Source organism: Amphiura filiformis, chromosome 16, assembly GCF_039555335.1.
Source record: "Amphiura filiformis chromosome 16, Afil_fr2py, whole genome shotgun sequence".
In the NCBI taxonomy this organism is placed as follows: domain Eukaryota; kingdom Metazoa; phylum Echinodermata; class Ophiuroidea; order Amphilepidida; family Amphiuridae; genus Amphiura; species Amphiura filiformis.
This window is the reverse complement of record NC_092643.1, coordinates 63,260,384-63,288,299: the sequence shown is the minus strand read 5'-3', so window position 1 is coordinate 63,288,299 and position 27,916 is coordinate 63,260,384. Positions and strand designations below refer to the sequence as shown.

Genomic DNA, 27,916 nt, shown 5'->3' with positions numbered 1-27,916 from the left:
AGAATTGTATAGGGAATGGAACATAAAAAATCCTGTAAATATGATATAATTAATCTTGAAACTTTACATCCCTGTGTTTATTTACTAGCAAATTATAAAATTGATGAAAATATTTCGATAATTTGGCGTAGGGAGAAAGTGAATAAACTAAACCATTACATTCATCATAGCTTTTACAGTATTAAAAATGAAAAGTGAGGACCTTAAGTGTAGGGCGAATTTTTTCATATCCTTCATTTAACTGTCACTACTCAATTTTCAAAATGTATTAAAACCCACAAGACCTAATCATAAAGCTTCAAAAGGTGAATATCATCATGATACATAATACTAAAGTTTGTGGGTTTATATAAGGCGAAAAAAATAAGACTCTAAACACCGTGTATTGATATAGAATGGCATGCACGCAGTTGGGCACAATGCTTATGCTAGTTTTTCGTTGCGTAATGCGTAACCGGCGCACGCTTATGTGAATTTTCGTGAGCGTGTGTTGGAACTTTATTGACACGTGCAGTAACAAAAGCCGAATAATTTACGTCTCATATAAGCCAAACAAACTTCATTAAACAAATTTATGAATGTGATGGTTCATGGACAAAAGATGGATTGCTCCCCTTTATGAGACAGGCGAAGAAATGGAACAATCCATCAAAATTTAATTGATTTTTAAGAAAAGTTTGTAAAAACTATTATCAATACCTTCTTCCCAATTTATAGGTATACTAACATATTTTGATATCCAGATTTAAAATTGTTTTCAATCATCAGATCATGCTCCAGCTTCAAATACAGTACACCTCAGAACAAATAGTTTTCAGAGTGCTACAAGTGCAATGAAAGTGTTGGAGGTCTTCAGTACCCTTTGCAAAGAGAGCAAGATTCACAATTTCTACCATTTAGAAGAGGAAAGTTCAAACATGCTTCAAAACCTTCTTACACATAAATTTGTCCATAATCTGTGATAGGAGTATTGGTTTCCTGCATTATCATACCATGAAGTTTCATAAACAACTTTGTTGATCTTCTTAAACATTTTTTTTTCCAGTTTGGATAACTCAAGTCCTTCAATCTTGCATGATATGTTTGTGGGTTGAACTCTCTCAACAAGTCCATGTGTCAATGTGTCCTTTTCACCTGTAAGGGGAAAAATTAAAATAAAATTATGAAAGGTTAATAGTGAGTGCAAACATTTAACTAAACAAAACAAAACAAACAAAAATAGGGCCGACAGTCCTGAATAGGTCATACAAAGATATGGGTACATGTAATTGCTCAATTGAATATTCAATCAAAACGATTGAACTTTTAATCTTCTGTCGCCCCTAATTAGGTTTCAAATTGTTTACAACTGTAATTTCAGTAGCTTATTCAAGTTAGGAGCAAATCTTTTTCGATTGAACATAATTATGCAACACATACCATTTGGCATACATGAGGAGTAACACATGATTGGATAGTGAAATCAGTCAACAAAAAGAGTTAGAGTCAAACAAAAAAAAAAAACCATTTCAATCTATTTAAATTGATTCCTACCATCAATTGTTAAAAGATTGAAATATTTCAAACGGCCAATTATTTAAGAGAGTAGTGAACAACCCTATATCCCTACTGCTTTTTTTTTAAATCGAAAAAAAGGCTACACAGGTGCTAGATTTTTTTCTCATTCTTTATGGGTTTTTTTTTTTGCCGATTAGTGGCCCAGAACCACCCAAAAGGTTAATTCAGCCCTGAATAAACCAGATCTCAGTCTCAAAGTATTGCGAATGACTAGGAATCCTAAAACCACAATTGACTTGTTGACTTGTTGAATGGACTATAATAATCTGACAACCCAAAGGTTACGATTTAAATGCACAAGGAAGTGCTCATGAATTGGGGAAGAGAAAGCATTGTTTGATTGTGTTCAATCTTGATCAACAACATACAACAGTATTGTAGGCCTCGAGAGTATCAGACCTGATGGTCTTGGTCATGGCTCTCCTGGTCTCGCGTCCGGTTCGAGATTTAAGAAAACATTAAATTTGACTACATTTCTTGTCTGTTCTAATCTTAACAGATTTGTTGGAGTGAAGAAACATTTTTTTGTCATTTCACATATTTTTTAAATATTTTTCCTTATATCCCATTGACCCCCCTTCCTGCTTGGTTGTTAGCAGACAATCTAGACTTGCTTTTGCCACATATCACTGCAATTACCAATATGTGTCCCTTGAAACGGTTGTGTTCCCCAATGCTCTGAAATCTGCCCTTGTTACGTCATCCTGAAGAAGTCTAGTAACCCAGAAACAATGAAAATTACAGGCTTATTTCCAACTTGGCGTTTCTAAGTGAGGTCATAAGAGCGCTGCACTATGAAGCAGTATGTTGAGCATTTAAACTCTAGCAATCTATTTGGTCCTTCTCAGTCGGCGTACAGGCAGTATCATAGTATTGAGACTGCTTTAACTCGTGTGTATAATGACATCCTCATGGATCTTGACAAGCAAGGTGGTGAGACCAGTCTGGTCCTCTTAGACTTAACTGCAGCCCTCGCACCATAGACCATAAGGTATTCATTAATCGCCTGAAATCATGCTATGATGTTGGAGGAGTCTAAGTGTCCTTGTTGATGGTGTGTTGTCTCATCCTGTAGAGACTGATTATGGTATGCCACAGGTGAGAGTGTGTGGTCCATTTGTTTTACTCTCTATAGTGCCCACCAAGAGAGCATTATTGAACATGGACTCTCCTGTATGAAGTTTGCAGATGATTCTCAACCTTATATCAGTTTCAATGTCAAAATTAGGACAGTGCTATAGAGAAAGTGAGAATTGTGTTAAGGACATTAAAACATGGATGTCCTCTAATTTTCTTGTTTTGAATGACAGCAAAACAGAAATCATTCATTTTACTTCTTGTTTTGCGACGCCTCGCCAATTACCTTCTGTCAGTGTGGGTAAAGCTGCTGTCAATCAGTAAACATTATTTTTCATCAGGTTCGCCTTCGCAAATAATAAAGGAGACACGTAGAAAAAGTGATCCCGCCTGGGAATCGAACCCAGGACCTCAGGTATACGAGACCTACGCCTTACCACTTGGCCACGGGAGCTTCATGATTAGGCTGGTTGAAATTCGAACCCATAAGCGGTTATTTAAACGGCCCTAGCTACTATGGGCTATTTGCGGGGAGGAGATAAGTTTAAGTGACCACTTATGTGTTTGAATTTCAACCAGCCTAATCATGAAGCTCCCGTGGCCATGTGGTTAAGGCGTAGGTCTCGTAAACCTGAGGTCCTGGGTTCAATTCCCAGGCGGGATCACTTTTTCTACTTGTCTCCTTTATTATTTGCGACGGCGAACCTGATGATATTTCATCTTTACTTATATCATTCCCGTCTATCATGCCACTGTTTTTCCGTGCAAATTTCAACCAGCCTAATCATGAAGCTCCCGTGGCCAAGTGGTTAAGGCGTAGGTCTCGTAAACCTGAGGTCCTGGGTTCGATTCCCAGGCGGGATCACTTTTTCTACTTGTCTCCTTTATTATTTGCAACGGCAAACCTGATGAAAAATAATGTTTACTTATATAATGCCCGTCGATCATGCCACTGTTTTTCCCTGTTGTCAATCCTACACCACAAATCAGGAATCTTGGTGCTGATTTTGATCAACATCTTAGGATGGACAGCATGTCAAAATCCTGTGCTGCGGCACTACATTGAGCAAGATTGGTAAGCTGCGCAGATTCTTTCCTCAATTGGGAGCCAGTGAAGTTGATCGCGTAGAATGGGGGAGTTATGTGATCCCGCTTTTTGGTAAGAGAGATTAGGCGAGCGCTCATGTTTTGGATTCTCTGAAGCTTGTTGATGTCTAATACTGTGGGAGCCCCTTGCAAAATCTGCTTTTCTACACCTCCGTGTTTCCTGACAATATGGCCAAAGTACTTCAGCTTTCTCTCCAATTACAGTTGCTTCTGATGGTTAGACTTGTACCAATCTTGTCGAGGGTCCAGGAATTTTATCTCCTGTCTTTCCATGTCACTTGTAGAAGCCTCAGGACTGTAACACCACATCTCAAAAGCATCTACTCTTTTCCTGATAAATATTATCAGCAAATTAGCTCATGAATAATTAATGAGCTCTTAGCCAAATATAATGAAAAAAATATTTTGATTTGCATTTTTGAAGTATATGAGTACATCAATGTGGCATTTTCATGCTGTTTTTAAAAAAATACACTGCTGTGTTACTACATATAATTGAAAGAAAGCCGAGTTGATTTGGACTATATTATAATTAAAGGACCTTTTTGGGGCTATTTTTAGGGCAATATTTGGCCTAAAAATGGTTAAAATATGCAAGTTTCTGACATTTTAAAATATATTATGATGTGTAAATGGTAGTTATATTACTTAAAAAAGGTTTTTTCTTGATAGAGAAGGGATAAATTATCAAAACTATTCAAAAGATAAGACCTTATTAATTTTGTGTAAATATTATTTTTACATGCATGAAGCCATTTCGTGCCATATGGCATGGAATTGATGTGGGTAATAGAATAGGGTTAAAACCATTAGGCCTATGAAATAAATGCTGTGTCAGACAAAGGCCTTTGAACATGGCAGAAGTTCCAAGTCAGCAAAAACATGAAATCCAGCGATACTGAGGTCTTTATCACTGCTCAGGCCCCAAATCATCATATTGTTTAACCGGGTGATCTCCAGTATAATAGCTACGAGATCTGCCCTAGGTTATGCTTTTGGCAACGAAACTACATTCCATATTTGAACCCGCATAAGATCCCCACTATATTGACAAAAAGATCTAGGCCTATATCTCATGCTCCGTCGGGGCCGGGAACTTGGGCCGTGGAATACCCGGGTTTGCATCAGTTTGTATTGGATATTTGCCCTTGGTGGGCCAGGGAGGGTTTCATGATTTTGCCGGGAGGGTCCGGGACTGGCCAGGTGTTTACCCTGGACTTGAACTTTAAACCCCAAATCCCGGCCATCCTTGGGTACCCAGGGCCAGGGTTGCATTTGATGTTCATAATTGTTGCTTTTGTTAATTTGCTTGTCAGCATATTGAGATGTTTTTTTACGTTTATGTGCTCTATAAATGTGTTCTAATAATAATATATCTGAAGTGACTAATGGTATTTGGGCGAAGTTTGCTATTCCAAAGGTTTGCTATTCTGAATGTTCGCTATTCCGAAGGTTCACTATTCCGAAAATAAAAAAGTTCTCTATTGTGAAGGTTTTCTATTCTGAAAACAGAAAAGGTTCTCTATTCCGAATATGGAAAAAGTTCTTTATTCCGAATATGAAAAAATTGTATTCTCTATTCCGAAATCGAAAAAAGGTTCTTTATTCCAAATCAAATCACTGTGCTCTCTATTCCGAATATGAAAAAAATGTTCTCCATACCAAAAAATAAAAAAGGTTCTTTATTCCGAAATGAGTCACTGTGATCTCTATTCTGAATAATAAAATGTCCTTTTTTTTCAAATCTATCATTGTTGAATGATGTTGTGCCCTCTTGCAAAGTCCTTCGGGTTTGGAGGTATGATATAGGCCTGGGCGGTATGATTTAGGGTGTTTTGGCATAGTTTAGGGTTGAACGATATGCCATTGGGTTTTGACAGTGTGTTTGTCTTTACGGAATGAGTTGTGAGAGCACGTAAAAGCCCAATTAAACCTTGGACCATTTTTCTTACCAGCTTGCGTCTAAAACTCTCTATTTGGTACTCTTTATTTACGAAATGGAATGGAGGCGAAATGTCCTGTTTCCCTTTAGTAGAGATAGCAATAACTTCACAGAGCCATCAGCTAACCCCAGTATATAGCATTAACTTTACATAGCCATTAGCTATCTTCAGTAGATAGCAATGACTTCACATAGATATCACCTATCTTCATCAGATAGCAAAGACTTCACATAGTCATCCGCTAATATCAGTAGGTAGCACTGGCATCACATAACCATCTGCTATCTTCAGTAAATAGTGATTTACCATAGCCATCAGCTATCTTCAGTAGATAGAAATGACTTCACATAGCCATCAGCTAACCTCTGAAGATAGCAATGACTTCACAGAGCATATCTTAAATAGATAGCAATGACTTCATATAGCCATCAGCTTTCTTTAGTAGTTGGCAAGGACTCCATATTAGACATCAGCTATATCTTCAGTAGATAATAATGACCTCACATATAAATTTTCACCTAACATCAGCAGATAACAATGACTTCAGAGAGCCATCAGCTATCTTGAATAGTTAGCAATAACTTCACATGGCCATTAACTAACATCAGCAGATAGCAATGACATCACATAGCCTTCCAGCTATCTTTAGCAGATTGTTTCAGTAATACAGTAATCAGCTATCTTCACCAGATAGCAATAACTTCACAGAGCTATCAGCTATCTTCAGTAAAGAGAAACACCTTCACATAGCCATCAGCTAACCTCTGCAGATAGCAGTGACTTCACAGAGCAATCAGCTATCTTCAGTAGATAGCACTGGCTATCAACAGTAGATGGCACTGACTTTACATAGCAATCAGCTATCTTCAGTAGATACCACTGACTTTACATAGCCAACAGCTATCTTCAGTAGATAGTAATGATGTTGCAGAGCAATCAGCTATCTTCATTTGATAGCACTGACTTCACATAGCCATCAGCTATCTTCAGTAGACATTAATGACATATCATAGCCATCAGCTATCCTCAGTAGATAGCAATGGCTTCACAGAGCAATCAGCTATCTTCATTTGATAACACTGCCTTTACATAGCCATCACCTATCTTCAGTAGATAGCAATGTCTTCACATAGCCATCAGCTATTTTCAGTAGATAATAATGACATCTTTAGTAGATAGTAATGACCTCATCATATAGCCCTTAGCTCTCCTCAATTCAGTAGATAAAACCAAAATTGACAAATAAAATGGTAAAAACATAAATATTTGGCCCAAATTTTGTCATTTTCAACATTAAAATGAATTTATATGAAAAGATGCGTAGCTTTATTTGACACCAAAAGACATCAATAGCTCACCAAATACTGATAAAATGGTCAAAATACCAATTAGGATTTTTATTTTAAAATTGAATTAAATTAAATTAAATTATTGGCAAGACATATTTGGAATCTGAAGAATATGGTCTCTTAGGCTAACCATGCAAAATTGTGGTTTAAGTCACATTAAAGATTTCAAAACATTTGAAAAACCAACAATTAAAAATGGTAAAAAAAACATGATTTTTGTCTTCTTTTAATATAGGTTTTCTCAGTTAATTTAACACATTTTTTGTTATATTTAATATCCCGTTAAGTTTGAATTGGTCCTTAAAATTTAGAAGTGTCTATTTGTAAACTTAAATTTCGTCTTTGGTCAAATAAATTCATATTTTGATCAAAAAGATTCATACAGTGTTCATTTGATTTCGTCCTAGAGCGCATTGAAATCGTCTCACCTGCTGCATGGACAGTACTTGCACAAATATAATTCGTCTTTGTTCATTAATTTTCATGCTTTGATCAAAGCAATTCGTCCTCCATAATGCATTGTAGGCCTTCATTAATTACATCTTAGATTTCAACCACTGGTATTGAGTTCTCCCTAGTGTTATTATGATTCAGAAAATGAATTTCAATTCAATTCAGATTCAGATTCACCTTCTTATATATAAAATCATTTTGATGCAATTTCAATTCAGTCTTCTCTACTTTAAATCACTTTTTTAGTCAATTCCAATTCAATGCATTGAAATTAACTGCTAACCAATTTCAATTCCAATTCACAGTATTTGAATTCAATTCCAATTCACAGCATTTGAATTCAATGCATATTCAAATTCAATTCTTATTACCAACACTGATATATTTTACCGGGCATTTGGCTAAAAGCAGTTCAGGGAGAATGTTCATTGTAACTGATAGGCTGACAATACAGGTGAAATGGTAGCATCAAATACATGTTGTATGCATTTTCGATTCAATGAATTGATTTGAAATGAACAAAAAATACATTTCGATTCAATGCATTGAATTGAAATGAAAGAATAAAAACATTGAATTAAATGAATTTAATTGAATTCAAATAAAAAAAACCCATTTCGATTCACTTCACTGAATTGCACTGAAAAATGGCCTAAATCAAATTCAATTCCTATTCCAATGCATTGAAATAACACTAGTTCTCACCTTGCTGATATAAATCCGAACAGACGTGTCTAAAATTATTCTGACCAAATAACAGTTGTCACAATATATAATATGGGAGCGAGACAAAGAGGGCCATACAACCACATTTGAAATATATAATGATATAAAAATTAGAAAGAAACAAAAAACTAAAAAAAAAGAACAAAAAGAAAAAGAAATAACGAAGAAAGAAAACAAAATAAAGAAATATGAAATATATAAAAATGGAAAGATAAACAGAAAGAATGAAAGAGAGAAAGACAGAAAGAAAAAGAAAATATGCAGGCCTACTTCTACATGCTTTATGTTAAAGACGAAATTAAATGACCAGAATATGAAAAGATTTGATCAAAGACGAAATATATTTACACATTAAGTTGATAACCCCTACAATGGACGAAATTTAAATACATTTTGACGAAATTAAATGAACATTGTATGAATACGTTTGATCAAAATATGAATTTATTTGACCAAAGACGAAATTTATGTTTACAAATAGACACTTCAAAATTTTATGGATTTAATTCAAACTTAACGGGATATTAAATATAACGAAAAATGTGTTAAATTAACTGAGAAAAACCTATATCAAAATTACTTTATACTGTATTTAATCAAATACTACACAAGATAGCATGGAAATATCGGCATTTTTGAAACATCTTGGTTGAAAAAAGTGGTGTGGGGGCCTTTATTTGAGGGGGCCACTATTTGACAAAATATGGTATATGAAAAAGATTAATTGTCATAAACAGTTGCATTGCTTTAATTTGACACCAACAAGACATCAATAGCTTGCCAAATACTGTATAATCAAAATATATACTAATTTTGAGGATTTTCCTTTTAATATGGAGGTTTTGTTAAAAAGTGTATCACCCCCATGGCCAGTGCTTTGGCAAATAAGAAATTGATTTTTGCATTCTCTGGAAAATTCTAAATAAGATAGACCCTGTCAGAATTTTGCACTTGAAGAACGAAAAGTATGTTAAGGTGTAAATATGCATGATTTATGCACAAAGTAATCCCTGGTGAGCAGCAATTGAAGAAAAAATCGGTGTTCATATCAGAGAGATTTAAGTCCGGTAGTAATGCGTTCCACAAGGAGTACACCCTCCAACCCCCACCCCACAAAAAGCATTATTGAATACAGAACAGAATTCTTACCTAGTCAACACAGCCCGATCATCTGGGCTACTAAATGTGCAATACATTCTTTGTCATTCATGACCTGCCCCTCAGCCCTCACCAACTGAAGATGAAAACTGTATCATCATCAGACACAATCATCTGAGTAGAACTCAGATTGGTTGGATTACTGTACCTGTGAAAGTAAATTTAATATAGGCATAACTAATTTAAATATCTTGTCAATGATAAAATAGAATGTTGCATAGTGTATAAATGAACATAAATGTATACAATATAAATTTATAATTTATATATTGTGTCACATATGAGCTATCTACAGTAGATAGCAGCATTGCTGACTATGAACAAATATAATGGCCTACAGACAGATAACTTCGATTATATTTATAAATACATATTTATAAATTATGCACGTGACCCATGGACGTGACATACCAAGACCACCAAGTGTGACCAAATCCTCATGCTATTGACCACTGTACAGGATAGGAACTTTTCAGATAAATATCATCAAAGTTCAGTCAAACTTAAATAGCAAATTTATTACACATTGGGGGATTTCGAATTTCTGATATGTTATAAAAAACAATGGAAACGTTTACAATAATATCACAAAGTTGAACAAAGTAGACAATTTTGTGGCTAAATCTGGTGTCATGTACCGCCTTTGCATTCAGAATGTACAGGAAGACCAGGTCACTTCCAGACTTCCTGTCTACAAGCTGTTATGGCAGCACAAATGTGGTCTGATCAGATGCTTGGTTTAAAAATACGTATTTATGAAAATAGTGAAGCACACTGACAGAAGAATTGAGAAGAAAGCAGGAATTTAAGCAAAATGTATAGTACAAGTGATTCTGATTTACATGTGTGCGGGTGTGTATGTGTGTAAGTTTAGGAGTGCTCTGGTCAACATGGTAATTTATATTGAGAGCGATCAGATGGCTGTCCCTATGAACAACACCCCTTCTGTACATGTACCGGTAATCTAAAACCCTGATGTGACTATACTTCATTATAAGCCCAGACGATCATGCCAAAGGTATTGAGCAGCCTATAATCACATGTCATCTGACCAGAGGATAATTTAAGCACTACCCAACACTACACTGTGGTCAACTTGCGGTTAGCACTGCTCCATAACTGAATAATGATCAGTAGGACAGTCTTCGTATGCAACTTGCAATTCCATATGTCTGATGTGCTCTCATGTCCCACAAAAAACCATATCCCTTAAAGTAACTCTTGAGTTTTCTTTTGTTTTATGACGTATCGTTTGTCGAGTCCGGACTCTGGGCCACTTTTTGTCCGACTCGGCTCGGACTCGGACAGAAAAAGGATTCTGACTTAAAGCCGAGTCCGGTCCCAGTTCACTACAGATAAATCCATACAAATTGTGAAATAATTGTCCAAAATGTCAAATTCAATCTAATTTTGATTGAAAATTGATTGATTTCACTTATGTGCCCATGTTCCTTCATGTACTTGATTGAGGGCTGTCAAATCTCTCAAATATCTATCCACCAAATTATTTAGGTTTCTCTGTCACCATCATAAATGAAATAAAACAGGTCTTGATAATTAATTATTCATAATTTATAAAATAAAAATTGACTCAAAATATCTGAAAGTGAATACATGTAGGCCTATTTGCAGAATAAAATGGTAAACTGGGAAAAAATTTCAACACATTATCTTGTGATGTTTCTGAAGGGTGATTTGTTTTTATTATAATTATAGATAATGATGTTATTTTTCTATAATTTATTCCCCTCTGAGTACATTGCCCTTGCATGTATGATGCACAAACCTATTGACACTTTCCAGGTCCCTGCATACATGTGAGTTGAGTTCCATGTAGTGTGTTTTGCATACACACCCCCACAGACAACCCACATGACCGCTGTATGACACTTGTAGTACTACTGTGTAGGGGTGTATGTTGGCTTTTAGATACCAGCGAATGGGGACATGTTCTGGTCTAAAACCAACCAAACAGGGACATCTGATGACCGGGGACAAGGGATCGCATTCTTGTAAGTCTGCATGTCCGGGGGACACCTTATCCCTTTGGTTTGGACCCCTTAAATTGTTGGTGATGTGAATTGTAAAAGAAGAGAGAAGAAGAGTCTGGCTACATAAAACACAACATTACTGAGGGTTATTTTCCTCAGGGGGAGCACTTTAATATGAAATAGATATGGGCCTATAAGTGTAGGTATGGCACTTTCACAGTAAACATGGTAAAGAGCAAATTTAAATAATGGGGTCATTGGGAGAGAGACCGACTGTTTGGACCTAAATTAGGTGGGCATTGGGCGAGAATATGACTTTTCTAGTTCTAAATGCTTTCAAGTTGCTTTTATTTTGACATAACAAAAGCAGTAATAAATGAGAGCTTGACTTGGCACCCCAGACCCGGACTTGGCTCAGATAGATACAAAGGGACTCGGCTCTGTCTTGGATAAGGTGGACTGGTGTACAAGTCTCTCAAAGTTGTTATAAATCGTATGAATTTACAGATTAACCGCTATGTATGTAATGCATCATAGTTCTGATTTCAACTTACTTGACTGCTGAATTCAGGGTTTTTAATATACACCCATTTCCCCAAGTTGAGCCAATTTCAGATTGCTTGATAAGTGGTCAAAAGGATGCCGGTTGTTTGTCTCCGTAAGCCCTTCTGACACTTCCTAGTATCTCTTCAACATTTCCCCTGTAAATAACAAAAAAACAACACAACAATTACATGTATATGTATGCCATTTATTCTTGGAAAGAAAAGAAATATACTTAACAATGCATATGATACAGTATTTAACACGAAACGCTTAAACAGAAAACGTTTAAATGTCAAGTTATAGAGGGTATGTAAATTTAATAACATTTAGAAAATATTTTTGAATTCTTTTTGGCAAAACAATCTAAGACAATGTTATCAAGTGTTGACAAAATGTTTTTCAAACATGTTTCCTAAAAATGTTTTACAATAATATTTTTACAACATTTTTTGTATTGTTTAAAGGAGTATTTTGTGATCCTAGCATGCTCTTATTATGACATTTGTCAGTAGATATCCACGAAAAAAAGCTTATTCCCAAAATTTCAGTTGATTCCGATTTTGCGTAAACTTGTGAATTATGCATGATTATGTGTATTACACTGCTCCATAGACAATGTGTTGTAATTTCGTTTTATATCATGATTACAGTGACTTTTGCCGTGTGATAGCTTTTATTATATCATGATTACAGTGACTTTAGCCATGTGATAGTTTTTACTTTGACTGCTCTATTTCACTTGGCTACGCCTGGTGAAATAGAAAAGTCAAAATTTGACCTCATGATATATTTTGTACTATCACACTCATAGGCAGGTAATATTTGTATATTATATCACTCATACATAAATTCTAAACAGTTCATTGGTTGATTTATTTATCATTTTTACTATCACCCTCTCCGTGTGATAGTCTTTACCATCATGTGCTCTGCCGTCAGAGTGCGCCTCGCTAACCCGCGCTGACTCTTGGACTCGCCGATTTAGTTATGGGTGGACCCCAAAATGTGAAGTATATCACGGCAAAACATGGTGTTATGTTGATGAAAAAATGTATTTTCTACCTTAAATAGTATTTTAGTAATAGAATTTATGCATGAGTGATATAAAACAAATATTAACTGTCTTAAATTTGTAAATTTGTGTAATGGTCGAAATATAATCACTCGGTGAAAGATGTATTGTTCCATTCAACTCGCCGCCCGGCTCGTGGAATGGAACAATCCATCTTTCACCTCGTGATTATATTTCACCATCACACTCATAGACAGTTAATATTTGTATACTATCACATGGCGTGAATAGTAAAAATATATCAATTGGTCAAATTTTGACTGATCTATTTCACTCGGCTTCGGCTACGCCTTGTGAAATAGAAAAGCCCAAATTTGACCTCATTATATATTTTGTACTATCACACTCATAAAGGCATGTAATATTTGTATACTGGTATACCAGAACGAAATTCAAATTTCAAAATATCTTTGCTAAACGAATTAATCTGCAAGAAATATTTTGTACATAAACATTATGTAGGCCTACCCAGAGGTTTCCAATGATATAAAAATCTAAACTTTTTTTTGAGAAAAGTGGGGGGATGTTGCTGTGGATCACGAAATGCCCTTTTAAGATGTTTTGAATGCATTTAAAAATATTTTTGGTCTAGCCTGGACTCTTACATAAATGTTAGTTTTGACATGCAAAATGTTGCCTTTTTCTGCAATTAAGTTAAGGGGGTACTACACCCCTGGCCAATTTTATGCCTATTTTTGCATTTTTCTCACAAATTATAGTGTATTGGTGACAAATAAGATATGTATATTACAGGGGCAAGGACTACAACTACTGCACTGAAAATTCAGCAACTCAAGGCAAGTAGTTATTGATTTATTGATCAAATATTGGTTTTCCTCATTTTGACTGTAACTCCACAACTGTTGTCTGTGCTGAAATAAAATTTCCAGTGCAGTAGTTCTAGTCCTTGCCCCTATAATATACATATCTTACTTGTCACCAATGCGCTATAATTCGTGAGAAAAATGCAAAAATAGGCACAAAATTGGGCAGGGGTGTAGTACCCCCTTAAAACTTTTAACTATCTAGTTACCTTTAGGTGTCATCGGTTGCAAAATAGACTTAAAAGTATATTAGAAAGTACTTTCAAGAGCACTCTCACTCAGAAGGACAATGAAAAATAAAACTTTTGCCTGTTACCATGGCAACAAGCAAAAATTTACAATATCACCCAAAGTGATAGTGTCCAATTATCTTTCATCAAAAAAAATTAGCCAAAGCAAAAATTTCTTCTTGACCGATCACGCTGAGGGTAAATATTTAGGTGCACTAATTACCTACTGCAACTGATTGAGAAAACAATGTGAGGATCAGTATAATTTGGGAGGGTAAAATAATGTATAAGCTGTAAAATATGCAAGTGTCTGTCATGTATAACATACAAATTTCAAAAAAATTAAAATTTGAAATACTGAACATCAACTCATTTCTTTATTTTTTTAAATGTGTCTGTCAAAAGTAACATAAGCAATATAACATACATAAGTTTGACGAACACCACTTCACCATTGATTATACCATCAAAATGCCTTCTCCACACAAAGTGATGTTGTTACAAAGCTGGGTGTCAGGTGTGGCTAATCTTGCATTGTTATATCAACCTAGTTTAGTAGGAATTACAATACCATCTTGCGTGTTTTATTGTTTGACAGACATTTTGAGGCATGTTTTTAAATTGGTATATGTTCAAAATTGTAAATTGAATGTACTAGAGAGAAAAAGTAATTTTTAATAGTTTTACCCTTTAGTTTTTGGTTTTAATCATTGTTCAGAACAAAACTGATGGCCTACCTAGATCAAAAGACATAAATAACATATAGGCAAGACTAAATTTCAAGTGTGTATAGGTTTGGCAAACTGGCCTTGCCTATTTTGGTATTCATAGAAAATGTTATTTCCTATTGTAAAAGGGGCCTACATGTACTGTGCAATGTTACAAAATCATGCTGTGAAAAGAGGTTATTTTGACAACACCATCTTTGTTCAAAGAGGTATTTTGACAACTATTTTTTAATATAATAGTAAAGGTCATGCATCATGAATTGGGAGCAAAAGCGTGACACATGCTCAAAATTAGAAAAATAAACACGCTTATGATTGTAGTTCATCTTAGATTGAATTGTCGGAAACCTATTTTTTTTATTTCATTATAAAATGTCCAAACACACTACTCATCAGTAAAATTAAAATTAAAAATGTTAATTAAATGTTATCCACAAAATTTTGTAAAATGGAAACTAAAAGGGCTGGACATACACATGTTTGTTTGTTGTTGTTTTTTTTGTTGTTGTTTGTTTGTTTTTCTTTCAGTGAAGCAGCATGATGCTTACTGCCTAATGAGAAGAAAATGACATGTGTGCTGTTTGAGCATGCCAAACCCATTTAGTAGTGGGTTCTTAGTGATTTGTTCTTGTGCACTTCTGATCAATACATTGGTATAGCTCTTTTGACTTTTTATTTGACGCTTTGACATGTATGAAATTATGACCCATGCACCTATCCTGAAAATTGGACGTCAATATCCACCCATCCATTCACAAGATACAGCATCTGGAGGGATGGAAGCTAAGACATTGCAAAAACAGTATGCCTCATGGTGGAGAAATAAAAAATCAGAGTAGCACTTCAACTGCCATGCAATCTTTGTTTTGTTTACATCACATCTATATGCGACTTTGACTGTGTTGGACATACATGCAGATTTGCACTGAATCACACATTTGCAAAGTGTGCGCATTTAAGCCCAATATTTCGCATTGACGCATTATTGTAGACTCACATTTTACTGTAAATAGGCTCATAGCTGTCTATTTAGCCATACAATAGTAAAATACATACACACATGTTAAGACATAGGAAGCCATATTGATAATGCTGGGACACAAAATTTGGGACATTCAGGTGGGCATACTTTTCCTCATAGCATTGCCAATAGTAGGCCCACTCATTTTTTAAGTTAAATGATTCTCTTTTTAATGAAAGCAATTTCAGATGAATTTATTAAATTTCAAAATTTTCTGAACATGCCTTAAACTGAGCGACTCCCCGCAGGTATATCAGCAAGCTGGACAATCAAATAGAAATTTTTGTGGTTTGCAGAAACTTGTAAGCTATACATTTCATCTTGTCAAAAACAACAATTATTTACTGACCTGACAGTTTCAACCATACATATTGGACGATGGCCATTGTTCTTCAGGAGGGATGTCGGTCCAACTTCTGTTTCCAAACTGAAATACATCTATCAAAACCAAATATAAATAGAGTGTATCATGATTCATGACCATATTGTCATTGTAATATCAGTGACTGCTGAATTTGCAATCATGTCAATTATAGACTGCAATTATACACAAGCAGGTAAAGCCGGGAGGTAAGGGTACGGTATGCATGCATTTGTTGGCTGTTCTTATCTTTCTGCTGAGAAGGTTATGATATACATGTTACATACTGTACATCTCAACAGAGTGGCTATGGAGCATAAATCTGGGTCAATATGTGTGCAAGGTGGTGGATTGAAAAAAGGGGGTAATCAGTTTCACAATCTCTTGTGTGTTTTTACCCATTTTTTCCACAATTCTCCAGGGCTGCTGAGTGTCGAGTCGAATTTTCACTGCCGACAATCATCAAGACCCAATGTCAAAAAGGTTTTGATGATAAAGTCAATAATATTAAGTTCAAAGAATATGGCAGAACAAAAGTATGTATAATTTGTGCTTTTGAAATATTTTAAACTTGGTTTTGCCAACGGACAGGTGCTAATTTGGAGTCCTGGCGATTTTGCACACCAGAGCATGTATGCAATTCCATTTCAACTTTTAAAAAATGATATGAACGAGAAGTGTTCTTGATTTCACACCTGTAGGTTCTGTAATCTAACACACATTTTATATTCACTACTTGCATGGTTCCGACATTTTATGTACAAGGAGAGCCTCAAACTGACAATATCTGACATCACATGAAAGGAATAATCACATAACTTTACACACAATGAAATATGACTGGTTCGCTTCTCATATTCATGCATGCTGCCAGTGTGAGGCTCTATCCGCATACATTGTGATATAAAATTGGATCGGTTGAGCCCATATTTATTGGGTGAGCTCTGAGTTTTAAAATATTGGCCGCGACGTAGTCGAGTCCAATATTTTACAACTCATAGTGAGACCAATAAATATTATCATTATTATGTTTTGGATCCAATATTATCACAACTTGGATCCATCAAAACATAATAATGCATAATGGCGGAACCGTGCAAGTAGTGAATAGGAACTTGCCTTTGTATTCAAATGGTTAATTCAAAGAAACAGTTCCCATATTTTGACTGCAGTGTCTTTTAAAGCACATGGCCTTAAAAGCGGTTAATACAAACTTATAGGCCTACTATACGGCTAGGGTATTGCCAAACTTTACACAAAGCCGAGCAAGCTAAAGTATTGGTGCACATTCATGCATCATGATATGCAAATCTCTACCATTCAATAACCGATCACTTGAATGAACATGGCGAATAGAAATGATGGACATCGAAGTTGTGTAGCTGCATATAATGCATGAATTATAGTCATCATCATGAATACATTGTACATGTAGACTGCTTATGCAGTGCACTGGCAGACTGTTATGTTTTGCACCACGACATGGGCCATACGGATGATACGGGCCCAGCGCAGAGCAATTTATTGCTTTGACTTCTTCTTAGATTATTAATTTTTCTTCATACATGTAGCTGGATGAAAATCTTATTTCAGTATACCTTTACCATCAGGTCTTGACTCCCAACTCAGAAAGCAAAGTGACATTTCTGTTCTGATATGTTCTACATGCAGGCTAGGCTGATGCATGTACCTGGATGATTGTTTTTTCTTCCTATCGGCAGCATGTAGGCAATTGGTGATAACGGTGCACAACACTAAATCGGCTTGCTATTAATTGTGTCAATTAGGCCCTTAAATGCTAAAGGTGCACAACACTATAATCATCTTGCTAAATATCATGGACACTTATTATAATTCCATTGATTTAAAATCATTTGTTTTTAAAACATAGGGAATTGTCACAGCAACTTACTCAGTGATCCAGAGAGTCTATCCTAAAACCTCATGGTATCAAGACATGGGTGACAATCCTTTATCAAGGCTCGCATGAGATTTAGCTCCTAGACTAAAAATGTAGGCCCTAGGCAATCTTTACTCAAAAGATACAGTTGACTCATCAAAATAACTTTCAATCAAATTTCAACATTTCACAATAAAAATAACATCAGTTGCAAAACAGTCAACGCTACCAGGTAATCAACCGAAAACAATAAGCATATACTCTAGCATGGGCGTCAATCCCGGGGACAGGGGATGAGTGCCCCCCCCACATTTCATCAAAATGCACCACATGTCAAGCGGATTGGCGCTAAATGCACTCAATCATTGAATGTGTAATGTATCGTGTGTGCACATTCAAGCTAGACTAGAGTTTTGAACTCATTATGCTCTAATTATATAGCAATCGAGTGCAGCTTTGCATTTGACCCCCCGGTCATCATGCATATGTTGTGCATTAGATTTAAAAAATCATGACATCGTATCATGGTATGTGTGCCTTATTTTGTGCAATTTCACTCCCCACAAGTGATATCCACAATTACGCATTTAATACTTTAGTATAATTAATTCAAATGTACCACGCTTATAGAGTTCCTCAAGTGAGTCAAGTCCAAGATTACTCGAGAACTCTTGCATCAAATTTGCACAGTTACGCATTCGATGCTAAAGTATACTATCGTTTTTCGGTCGGTACTCAGTGGTGACATTTTTTGCAATGGATGTTATTTTATTCTGTCTTGAAATTTGAACGAAAGTTACATGATGAGTCAACTGTATCTTTTGAATGAAGATTGTCTATTTTGAACAGTCCAAAATTTTTGTTCAAATGCAATTTTAGCAAAATTTTTGATGCGATCACCCGTCGTGATCGACTGTGTTTACTTCTGAACTTCCATTGCTTTACAGTGTCATGCTTCAGCGAATCCGACTAGATTTTGAATGCTCATCGATGAGCAAATCTGTGGCTAGACTTCTCGAGCATCCAACTCCACTTCTCGAGCATCCAACTCCAAGAAAAATCATCTTGAAATACATGGAATATATATACATCATACATTATCATACCATTAACCATACCCAGGGGGCACGTACCTGACGTTAAAATCACAATAAAATCACATTGAAATTTCGACATCGAAATCAATTTCGATGTCGAAATCAGGTTGAAATCATGTTGTATTTGTAAAAGGACTTCAACCTGATGGACTTAATAGGCCTACGTATGTTGTATCATCGTTGAAATTTCAACCTGATTTCAACTAACCTCTACTATCTAGGTTGAAAACATTTTGAAACTTCAACGTCAAAACCCCGGGTCAAAACCCTAACCTATGTTATGTATGCGTATTTAGGTCTACCACAGTACAGTTCTATACACATGGTTTTTAATTTATTCAATCATGATTATTAGTCAGTACACATGGCAGTAATTATAATGGCAGTATTAAAAGTATGTCATACCATGACATACATCATTACATACATGTACATGTACAGCTATTTATTTTATAATATGGGCCTTTTAATTTTATAAAATTTGTTTTGGCAAGCATATGAAAACACATCTGATTCAATATCATACCTTGGGTCGTATAAAGCATACTAGATACTGGTCTCCTTGTCAATGACAATTCGCAGAACAACGACGTGATTTAGATAGCAAATCAATTTGATCGAAATGATGCGACCACAATTTGCTGGGTATGACTGCCGAATTCCACAGCCGAGCCACACACTCACACACCCCTTCGTCGACCGGCGCCCATGTCTTGGTCCAACTCGCTTTCTGTGGACTACTAACGCTGCCAGTGAACCAGCGACATAATATTTTGCCATATTTTGTTTTATTCGGTAACAAAAAAATGACATTTCTGGGTGAAACATCACACAAAATACAAAATTCACTCCGTGAATCAAGTTGACATCGGTAAAACATTTCACGTAGTACGAGGCTGATTTCGCTGATGTGGCGGTTCGCGGTGTTCTATTGGTTGCCGATTATAGTCACAGATCGCGAAATACAACTACTTTGTAAATGTATTTTGCGATCTCGCTAGTAGGGATCGCAAAATGACAAAACAAGATAGCAAAATGACAGATATGGCTAGCGAGATCGCGAATTCACTTGTCGTCTCTCTCTCTCTCTCTCTCTCTCTCTCTCTCTCTCTCTCTAAGATTTTAGACTCCCCCAATTGATAATATGATTAGCCCTGGCTACGTGATCACTAATGGCTGAGTTCTTGAAATGGCTCTCGGATTCTTTTCTCTTTGATCTTGTGTATTTTTGTTGACTCGCTTTTCCGCTTCCCTCCTGTGTTCGTCCAGTCGCGTGCCGAAAGTTCTTTTGGTTTTGCCGACGTATGTTAGCTCACAACTTCCACAAGGAACTTCATAAACACAGTTTGGGGTTTTGACGGGATCTTGTTTATCTTTTGGATGGACCACCATTTTCCGGATCGTAGTATGGGGTCTCATGGCGGTCGCGATGTCGTGTTTCTTAAGATTTCTACTAATTCTTTCCGACACTCCCGCTACGTAAGGTATCACCACCAAACCTTTACTTTTTTGTTCAGAATCAGATGTTGTGCTCTTATTTTTCTTTGTCTTTCCTTGTTGTTTGGCTTCCATTTGTTTCTTGATTTATCAATTGTCCATTTGGGATAACCGCACCTAGTTAGAGCCTGTCTTATGTGTTCTTCCTCTTTGACTTTATCATCCACTTCCGTAACTATTCTGTTTTTTCTATCTAGTAACGTGCGCACAACTCTGCACAACACCATTTTCTGATCAAGAGGGTGATGGGACGTGAAAGACAGATATTGGTCTGTGTGGGTCTTTTTTCTATAGACCATAAGCTTGATTGAATTGTCGGGTTTGCGGATTATGAAAAAAAAAAAAAAAGGGATTTGGTGGTCTTGTTCTTCCTCATACGTAAATTTAGTACTACCGGTAGTGTCGACTTGGTTCAGGTGTTCTGTCAGTGTTTGGCTGTGTCTTTTTGCACTATTTCTAGAATGTCGTCTACATAGCGTTTCCAGAGGCGGGGCAGTAAGGATGGCATGCTGTTCTAACCATTCCATGAAGATGTTCGCTGTGAGGGGACTGACCGGCGACCCCATCGCTGCACCAAATTTTTGTTTGTAAATGGTGCCCCGGAAGGTGAAGTAAGTGGTTGTTAGAACAAACTTCATTAAAACCATAATGTATTATACCTCTAACAGCGTGCGTTTTTTCAGATCCGGATCTTCTTCGAGTCTATCACCGATTATGGCAAGGCATTCGTCGATTGGCACGTTGGTAAACAGGGAAACTACATCATGTGAGATTATTGCTCATTGTTTTAGATCATGACCCCACATAATTCTTCCGCAAGATCATACGAGTTTTTAACATGATGTACGGTAGTGCCCACAATTGGATTAATGATGTCAGCCAATGCTCTAGATGTATTGTAACCTAAGCTTCCCGTATAATCGACAATGGGTCTTAACGGATTATTCGGCTTGTGGATCTTTGGCGTAGCGTACAGTCTAGGAATAACTTCCCCGAGGGTCTTAGGTGGTCATACTGCGCTTGCGTAATCTTTGAATCATCGCGTAGGTTAGTGAGGATAGACATAAGTTCTTTCTTGTATTTACTAGTGGGGTCTCTTTTCAACACTTCATAAGTTTTGTCATCACTCAACATATCCTTCACTCTATCCTCATAATCTTGAGTATCCATTACAACGGTAGCCTTTCCTTTGTCCGCAGGTAGGATGGTAATGGTCTTTTCTTTTTGCAACTCATTTAATGCCTTTCTTTCTTCCCTAGTTATGTTAGATTTCGGCGGTTTAGCAGATCTAAGAGTGCCAGCAATCTCCGCGCGAAGTACTGTGGCTTCCGAATTCGGAAGCTTGGCACACGCTTGCTCTGTCGCAACAATGTATTCTTCGACAGGTAGCTTGGCCGGGGAAACGGCATAATTGAGGCCTTTGCTTAACGCACTACATTGTGGCTTCGTAAGCTTATACTTAGATAGATTGATTACCCACCTCTTCAGTTGTGAACCGCTCAGATCTATTTCTGGTTCCTTTTTCGGCTTCTGTTTTTGTTGTAGCCGGTTTAATTTCTCTACATGGCGACATTTTGTTTTCTCAAATTCAACACTTTTGATGTTGTTTACATGAGTCGATAGATGGCGTTGCTCGGATGGGTTCAACGAACTATTCAACTCATTCTCGATCGTAACTTTCTTTTCATAAGGTTTATCGCCGATAGCGGCGATATTCGGCCGCGAAGCATGATGGGAAGGAATTGGGACCAATAGCGCCACACGCGGCGAAAAACTTTTCTCACGGGTTTGTTTACGTTCATTTCCTATGCGAACCTGTGCAGCGAGCAGTCGAAAACGTCCTTATTAAAAGCTTATTTTCTCACTTTTTCCGATGGGTGGTAGTGATCATTGTGCTGTTTGGGGTTGTGATAATGACCGTCGATATCCTGAGAGGTATGTTTTGATATTTTCTTGAACATTTTTCTTTAAATCTGTATAGGAATATCGGCCATTGAAAGCCAGTTTCATGTTTACAAAAAATGATGTTTGGTGCCTACGTGCTTTCATACTGCCACTGGACATCACTGATGACATCAGTCATGCATTTTTCTTTTAGTTTCTCTACTTCATAGCCATATTTAGATAACATTTCCATAACATCGTTCTTCTAAACATTTAACTTGCCAAGGTATTAGGTTGTTTAATTTATAAATTTTTGATATCAGTGGTCAAGTGTGTGTCATGTTTTATAGTTTATACTTCATTCCTTATGACAATGCTGTAGTGTACTACAGTAGTGTACTGTAGGGCATTGCCATTAGGCCTAACTTGTGTGTGTAAGTTGCTTGGCAACTGGACCCCATTTCCTGCTTCCTAAAGTACTTTTAAAAATGAGTTTCCTGTTTAGGCCAATACAAAAAATGTTTGCTTGCCCTCAAATGAATTTTAAAAACTTTTTCAGCAATTTCCAAACACACCTTTTTTCTGATTTCCAAAATTAAGGTCGGTCGGTTGAGGGCAAGCAAGTAACTTTATTGGCCTTATTGCAATAGCACTTGTCAAAAACACTGCTAATAATAATTACTTAATTTCTAAACACTACCTTTTTTTTTCTTCCTCTTTATAGGTGGATTGTTAAAGATCATGTGAAAGACCTGAAATTCCATTCTTGCTCCAACAAAAGAACCAAGTCAAATGGACAGAACTGTTACACCGGAGTGATTTCAAAGTTACGTCAACAACAAAAGTGTGCAGCAACCATTTTCAATACGCTCAACCTTTTAAGACAGATCCAAACCCATCTCTATTTTTGAAGGGGTATGATGTTAGTCCAGCGACCCCTAGAAGAACTCCAATTGATCGGACTAATATTCACTCAACACCAAGAAGACCAAGACCCAGAAGATTTCAAGCTACTGGAGTACAGGTAGAAGCATCGCAAACATCGATCGGTATACAAGTGAACTTATCAGATTTTCACGATGAACATGAGTACGCACTTCCACCGTCATCCTCTTATCGACAGGTCAGTCAAACATATGTGGCACACCTGGAAAAAGAACTAGACTCTTCAAAACTGAGATGCGATGAACTGCTCGACCGTCTTCAAACAGCTAAAGAAAATGTGAGGAAATTGGAGAAAGACCTTGAAGCAAGCTCTAATAAAATGACTATTAGTGACATTTCCGGTTCTGATGAGCTAATCAAGCTATATACAGGAATCCCATCGTATGGTATATTCAAGTGGCTATTTAGCGAGGTGGCCCCACATGCTCAAAATTTACATTACTTCAAAGGAAAATCCTCCCTCGGTGACAAATCATACCAAATTAACAATCACAAGAAACCTGGACCAAAAAGAGCACAGACTTTGGAAGACGAGCTTTTAATGACATTGATGAAGCTACGCCTTAATCTCCGTGAAGATGACCTCGCATTCCGGTTTGGAATCGGTCAAAGTACAGTGTCGCAGGTCTTATCAACATGGCTGCCATTCTTGCAGAAAGAACTTGACGCTTTTATCAACTGGCCAAGCAAAGAGGCAACACTTAAGTACTACCCGGCATGCTTTCATAAATACAAAGGCACTGTTCGATGCATCATAGATTGCACAGAGATCCAGATTGAGCGTCCATCTTTGGCAGCTTCTAACACCCAAGTATACAGCCAATACAAATCAAGGCCTACAGTGAAGTGTCTTGTCGGTATAACTCCAAGCGGAGCAATTTCATTTGTTTCTAAGCCGGTCGGTGGAAATACGTCAGACAAAAAAATTGTGAAGATGTCAGGGCTTGTTGACCTATTTGAACCAGGTGATTTGTGTATGGCCGACCGTGGCTTCAATATACAAGAACTTCTTCTGCATAAGCAAGTTAGACTCATTATCCCCCCCTTCCAGAGAACTACTAAAAGCACATCTCAGTTTACAGAGCTAGAAGACAATAAAACTAAGACTGTAGCAAATGCAAGGATCCACGTGGAACGGGCTATAGGTCGGCTAAAGGAGTTTAGCATACTGCAAGGACCGATTCCCCTTACCATGGTAGACCTCATGGAGTCGGCACTTGTAGTATGCTCTGCAATAGCTAATCTACAACCCGTTCTGGTGCCTCTGACATCGTAATGTATAAAGGTTAAGTATAAAATGAAATAGTCATCACAACCAGCACTTGTGTTTCCAATTATTATCTTTAATAATAAATATTTGAGTGCATATTACTATCTGTGTGGTTTTCAATACAAGAAATACAAAGGTCAATCTATTAAAATCATCTGGTTTCATATCTTGAAATGTTGAAAATTCAAAGCCTTTGACAGAAAACGTACCTTGTTTTTGACAAACATTGTGTAATTACAGGAAAGTATTGATGTAGAAAATTTCACATCACTTTTTTCATGAATTGAGATATCACATTTTCGAATTTAATATTATACAAAAATTTGCCGGTATTTCATGTTTTGACACCTTACAATAGTAGTTTTTACATACAAGTTGATACAACTTACAAGTTGGTGAAATCATGTGCATCGTACTTTTATTTAACATGTTTAAGTCATCTGTTCAATAAATTGTATTTCAACTTGTGTTTCCAATTATAAAATAAATATTTGAGTGCATATTACTATCTGTGTGGTTTTCAATACAAGAAATACAAAGGTCAATCTATTAAAATCATCTGGTTTCATATCTTGAAATGTTGAAAATTCAAAGCCTTTGACAGAAAAGCGTACCTTGTTTTTGACAAACATTGTGTAATTACAGGAAAGTATTGATGTAGAAAATTTCACATCACTTTTTCATGAACTGAGATAATCACGAAATATTACGGGTATTTCTCATGTTTTGAAACCTTACAATTGTACAGTTTTTACATACAAGTTGATACAACTTACAAGTTGTATCATGTGCATCGTACTTTTATTTAACATGTTTAAGTCATCTATTTAATAAATTATAAAACTTTTTTTTAATTTGAGGGTGTTGGAACAAGTGGTTTGTCCAGTGCGAAGATGTTTGAAATGGTCAAAACGGTCTTTCATTTTTATCAGTGATGAAATCACTTAACATTAATTCAATAAAACAATCATGTAATGTAACCACATTGCAATACCATGATCATCACAAGTCACATTTGTGACAGTTTGTTCAAATGGCAACCTTCTTCTTTTTCTAACACCCTTAATTGCAACCAAGTGTTTATAACTGATAAAAAATGATTGTGTTTTTACGGTTTACCTGAATATCTACTGCTGCTATTAATGTGAAAACACAATGTCTAGAAACGTGTCTTAAGGTTATTAACTATTTTAAACTGTTGCGATTTGGTAGTTCACAGCATCTTGCCAATGGTAGTGAGCTTTGGCAAAAACTGCATTGCTCATTTCATAGCGAGCATGTAGAAGAATTCAAATATCACAGATATACTTTTGTAGGTCCTGTGGTTCTTGAGTTATCTTGTAAAAAGGGCTGAAACAACAACACTTTTGTAAAACATACATAACTCATTAACAACAATAAGCAAGTTTGCAAAGTATAGTATTTGCAGAATGAAGTTTTGCAAAACATCAAGGTGTTATTTTTCAATAATATATTGATCTAGATAAATGAAAATTTATTTTTGGTTGCTTCGACCAACAATACCTTGTCTACCCTTAAGTTTACAAACATTCATCCAATCAGATACCTACCTTTCCCCTGACAAAGCAGTAGCTTAAGTTGGCACTTATACCGTGGTACTGCAGAGCCCTAACATGGCCAGACAACAGGAGACCTTTACCAAGACGAAACGTCCTTTTCCCCTCTGTCTTCTCCAACCCTATACGCCGATTACCTGTAATTGGAAAAAATAAAGATTAATCAATTTAAAATTTTAAAATAACATCAATACAGCCATGCTCATACAAGATCAAAAGATTAGCAACAATTGGACATAGGTTCCCCGCTACCCGCTGGGGAGCAGACTGATTCCAAATTAAGCAGTGCCTTTTTATCAAATTCAACCTGGGTCATGTCCCGAAAAATGTGGACATAGGTTCCCCGCTACCCGCTGGGGAGCAGACTGATTCAAAATTAAGCAGTGCCTTTTTTATCACATAATTCAACCTGGGTCATGTACCCGAACAGGTTGAGTTCTAGAACTACTACAGTTTGTTTTTCTATCAGATTTTAAGTAAGCTTATAATTTTTTTTTTTATTTTACTTAAAATTAGAATTAATTAATTATTTTACTTACCAGCTTTGATGTAGCTGTCCAGATGATCTCGAGTGGTTTCTGGTAGGCTGGCTGGTCCACTTTCCCAACCATTTGTCAACGTTTCTGGACGTGGAAGCTGAATGATGCCCCCATCAAACACAAGATTTCTTTTCTTGCTCTGCTGTATATCGTGCTCCGCCTCTTCATCTGAAGCTTTCACTTTCAAGCCAAGCTTTTCGGCCCAGAAGGCTCTTTCTGCAAGTTCAGCATGGTTTTCATTACAAACTGGAACATCTCTTTCTCTTAAAAATTTCTTTAATTCGGTTATTTTCAGTGACATAAAATGACGAACATCGTGAGCAGCCATTTTCAATGCTTAGTAACATGCAAACAAATTGTACACAACTTCCGCGTTGGTTGTTTGGTCCCAATTCCTTCCCATCGTGCTTTGCGCGTAAACGCCCTCTTGCGGAAATTGGGCTTCTCGGGCTATCGGCGATAAACCTTATTGAGATTACACAGTTTATTGTTTATGATTCTTATTCTTTCACGAAGAAGTTCTTTACGAGCCTTAGCTATAATATCACGAGCCTTTTTGGTGTTAATCGGGCATTTTATCATAAGACTAGGGGGAGAGAGTTCAAGATCTTTGCATTTTAGAGAGTACCGTAAGTGATTACGATGACGGGCGATTTTCTGTTCTACTCTTTCTAGATCTCGCACTAAAGTCACAGTTTTCTGTCCATATTTACTTCTCAGATCTTGAAACAAATTCATCAGGTTTGGTATTGAACGAATTAAGAGAGTTTTTCTCTTGTCAAAACCAGTTTGATGAAAACTTACTAGTCATGTCTACAACCTAAGTCACGTGTATGATCCTCTTCTGAAGACTGCTAGCAAGACTAACATCGCTACCGGAAGTGAAATAACTTCCCGCCAGTCATCAGCTGTTGGATCATCACAACAACACCAAGCTTTGATAAAGTCAGTGGCTCACTGACGAAACTGTCAGCAAGAAAAACTAGTAAGTTTTCTTCAAACTGGTTTTGACAAAAGAAAAACTCTCTTAATTCGTTCAATACCAAACCTGATGAATTTGTTTT

At 36.5% G+C, this 27,916-nt stretch overlaps 2 protein-coding genes and 1 non-coding gene across 4 annotated transcripts; 2 read left to right on the top strand and 1 right to left on the bottom strand.

Annotated features, from left to right (window-relative positions):
- Positions 1–236: 236 nt before the first annotated feature.
- LOC140136327 (uncharacterized) lies at positions 237–27,916 on the bottom strand. Of its 2 annotated transcripts, XM_072158053.1 has the most exons (6): positions 26,853–27,916; positions 26,308–26,450; positions 16,132–16,220; positions 11,916–12,062; positions 9,362–9,518; positions 237–1,134 (listed from the first exon to the last, which is right to left on the bottom strand). In XM_072158053.1, the coding sequence occupies exons 1-4, from the start codon at positions 27,178–27,180 to the stop codon at positions 11,993–11,995; spliced, it is 630 nt and encodes a 209-aa protein (XP_072014154.1). In that variant the 5' UTR covers positions 27,181–27,916; the 3' UTR covers positions 237–1,134; positions 9,362–9,518; positions 11,916–11,992. The 2 variants fall into 2 exon arrangements, with proteins under 2 accessions (XP_072014154.1, XP_072014155.1); XM_072158054.1 differs by lacking the exons at positions 237–1,134; positions 9,362–9,518; positions 11,916–12,062; positions 16,132–16,220 and adding an exon at positions 25,642–26,100 and having other exon boundaries at positions 26,853–27,908.
- On the top strand, positions 3,426–3,499 carry Trnat-cgu (transfer RNA threonine (anticodon CGU)). The gene has a single exon. It is a non-coding gene; the product is annotated as a tRNA-Thr (tRNA).
- LOC140136326 (uncharacterized) lies at positions 22,325–24,939 on the top strand. The gene is given in 3 exon segments (XM_072158052.1): positions 22,325–22,572; positions 23,246–23,291; positions 23,294–24,939. Coding segments are annotated over 3 exon segments (1,557 nt in total). The 5' UTR covers positions 22,325–22,510; the 3' UTR covers positions 24,743–24,939.